The 3,140-nt window shown below is 49.2% G+C and overlaps 1 protein-coding gene across 1 annotated transcript; it reads right to left on the bottom strand.

Moving 5' to 3' along the window:
• Nucleotides 1-496: 496 nt before the first annotated feature.
• Nucleotides 497-2,909, bottom strand: LOC149499004 (protein MAINTENANCE OF MERISTEMS-like). The gene is made up of 3 exons (XM_089726251.1): nucleotides 2,422-2,909; nucleotides 1,063-2,008; nucleotides 497-997 (listed from the first exon to the last, which is right to left on the bottom strand). The coding sequence occupies exons 1-2, from the start codon at nucleotides 2,536-2,538 to the stop codon at nucleotides 1,316-1,318; spliced, it is 810 nt and encodes a 269-aa protein (XP_089582377.1). The 5' UTR covers nucleotides 2,539-2,909; the 3' UTR covers nucleotides 497-997; nucleotides 1,063-1,315.
• Between the last annotated feature and the right edge of the window lie 231 nt (nucleotides 2,910-3,140).

The raw sequence follows: 3,140 nt of genomic DNA on the forward strand, positions 1-3,140 counted from the left end.
AAGTGCAGGTACAGATAAAGCTCGGTACAAGATACATATCAAGTGCAGGTACAAAAGTTCAGTACAAGATACATATCAAGTGCAGGTACAGACAAAAGTTCAGTACAGCAATAAAAAGGTAGAGCAGAAGCTATCAGCGGCGGGGCCTCCTCCTCCTCTGATCATCAAAGGCCATCTGAGTCCAGGCCACAGCCACTTCTTGCTGCAATCCAAGAATCAGCTCCATCATCTGATTAACCAACCCGACAGGAACCTGAAAGTTATACAGAGAAAGACACGAGTCAATATCAAAGCTCTTACAAATCCTTTTTGTGAGAGATGTATCAGGTTTTACCTCAGTAATGTCCTCGGAAGGAAGAGCCAGGCGATCCACACCCTCCAGGGAGACTTCTCGAGTAGCTGGAGGGCCGTCGGGTACAAAGTGGGAAATACTGTAGGGTAGGCGGAGATTAACCAGATCCGGATGAAGCGGCCTGGTAGCCTCCAGAATGGCCCGAGGAGCCCTAGAAGGGCCTGCCGGTCGGCTAGGCCCGGCCTGCGAAGAACCCCCAACCGGAGTAGAAGAAGTAGGATCAGTCACAGGCCTCCTCCTTGGAGTCCTAGTTGAAGGACCCGAAGCTCGGGAAGAACGAGTGCCGAACGGCTGAGAAGGAGCCGGTCCTTGGAAATCATCAAGACGAGATCCAATGGGCTGCATTAAAGTAATGCGGCAGAATTCATCATAATCTCCCTCCATAACGAATTCCAAGTATGGAATGCCCTCGGTATGAGTAGCAGTGAGCACCATCTGTTTGCCCGCTCGCATGTCAGTGGGAGGGGGATAAGGGACAGAACGGCAGCCTCTTATTTGGATGTCCACTCTTTCGCCCAAGTAATATCGGCGTAAGAATGGATGCGACAGAACCACCCTCCGCTGAGTCAAAGTGTCTGACCGCTGGAAGCCAGAATCAGCCTGAATCCAGCTCTGTAGACGGGCAGTCATTGGCCCCACTTCAGCCTACAAGATTTTTATGTTAATAAATCATTTTTATTTAACATATCTAAAATCATTAAAGCACATACCAGTTCCAAAGAGCATGTATCAAAGAAGGCTCTCAGTTCCTTCAGCGATTTCTTGCGCCGAACAGCATGAAGACGTGATTTGTACCATCTCCAAGCCAAAGGTGCCAGCCCCAATTCAAGGTCAGGTTGAAGCAGCTCGGGGCGAGTGTAAGGAAAGTATTCGAATGCCCAAGTCTGTGTAAAAGAAGAAAGAAAAAAAAAGAAGAGTCAGTGAAAAAAGAAAAATCCAGATGTAGGAAAAGGAGAATGTTCCTTACATTACCTCCCAGAAGTAGTAAGTTCCGCTGAGTTTGCAGTGACCTCGACTCAGAGCACACATATCATCATACGTGCGGCTCAGAATAGCACCAGCCCAGTCATACTCCTTTAAATGGGCCAGATTCTCCAAACTCTTCAAGATAGAGGGGTTAAATCTCTCTTTTCTGTTGGACCAGAAGGTCGAAGCAAATAATAGCAGCAAGGTAAATCTGGCTACCTGAGTAGCCGTCAACTCTCCCCGCCCAAATCTAGCATAGATGTCAGGGGCCTGGAGGGATAACCAGCGCCTAGAAATGCTCAACGCGGGAGAAACCGTGCCAGGCTCGACAATCCGGGGCAGGTCCAGCCCAATCAACTCCAACATTCGGTCAGAGGAGATCTCAGACCTCCAATCATCATACAGCTCAATCGGTCGAACTCCGAAAGGGATCCCGGAAATCACAGAAAAATCCGTAGGAGTCATTGTCAGCTCGCCCCAAGAAAAGTGGAAGGTGTTGGTAGTGTCCCACCACCTCTCGGCCAAAGCACCCAATAATTCCTTGTGATTGTTCCGAGCCATGTCAAGGTGTCTTAGATAACCCAGATAAGACGGGCGGATAATTGCACCCACCGGGTGGCTGTAATCAAGAATTTCGGGCGGAATTCCAGCTATTGAACTCTCGCCGACATCCAACTTAATACGGCAATCCTAAAAGGTAAAATGACCTAAGAGTTACTCCTCGGTTCCTTACTAAGGGTAATATCTTAGTGCTTTCCTAGCATGCATACTGATAAACATAATGAGCAAAAAATTACAATTTTGGCCTAAGGCCCAAAAAATCACAATTTGGCCTAAGGCCCAACAAAAAATTCACATTTGGCCTAAGGCCCAATAAAATTCACATTTGGCCTAAGGCCCAATAAAATTCATTGTTTGGCCTAAGGCCCAAAAAAATCACATTTTGGCCTAAGGCCCAAAAAAAAAAAAATCACATCTGGCCTAAGGCCCAATAAAATTCCCCTTTGGCCTAAGGCCCAAAAAATCACAATTTGGCCTAAAGGCCCAATAAAAATTCACATTTTGGCCCAAGGCCCAAATAAATAAATGAGAAATGAGCTTACCTGGGCAAAGATGCCGGTCACGGAGGCGTGGGTATCAGCTTCCACCGCCAGATTGGCATCATCAAGGGAGATCCCCAGAGACTCCAGAAGGTCTTCATCACTGCTATAGCCTGCCATGGTGAGAAAGTTGAGAGAATTGGAGAAGCTCTTTGTTTTTTTTGAAAGTTTGGAATGAATGAAAAATGAATTCTTAAGCTATTTATAAGGAAAAGGCTAAAAGGCAGGTCTTCCGGACGCGTCTGATTTTCGCCTCTAAAATTTGGTCTTCAAACAACCACCGACGCCCATAAATCATTTTTATGGTTGCCGGTGGGGGGCAACTGTGAACACTCAAATTTTGAGGCTCAAAAGCCTGTTTTCTTCCGGACTGCGAACAGTCCGGCCGGACCGGAGGCCTTTCGGAAAGTTCATCGGAAATATGCCAATATGGTACTTGAAACGTCCGGAAAATTACGAGGATCTCGGAACTGGTCTCGGAATATTTTTTGGAGGTCCGGAACTCCCGGAAAAGCCCCCGGAATAAACCTGCCTGCCCCGGTGGCTCAGCCACCGGAGCCAGCCACCGAGCCGGCGGCCCATCCCGGCGGCTCAGCCGCCGGGAAGGCCGCCGACCCGGCGGCCCAGCCGCCGAAAGACCGGCGCTTGGCTGCGGGAAGGCCGCCGAGTCGGCGGCCCAGCCGCCGAGCCGGCGGCCCATCCCGGCGGCCCAGCCGCCGGGC

The sequence above is a fragment of the Jatropha curcas genome, chromosome 1 (genome assembly GCF_041381405.1).
Source record: "Jatropha curcas cultivar XTBG-Jc1 chromosome 1, XTBG_Jcur_1.0, whole genome shotgun sequence".
NCBI classification, from domain to species: Eukaryota; Viridiplantae; Streptophyta; class Magnoliopsida; order Malpighiales; family Euphorbiaceae; genus Jatropha; species Jatropha curcas.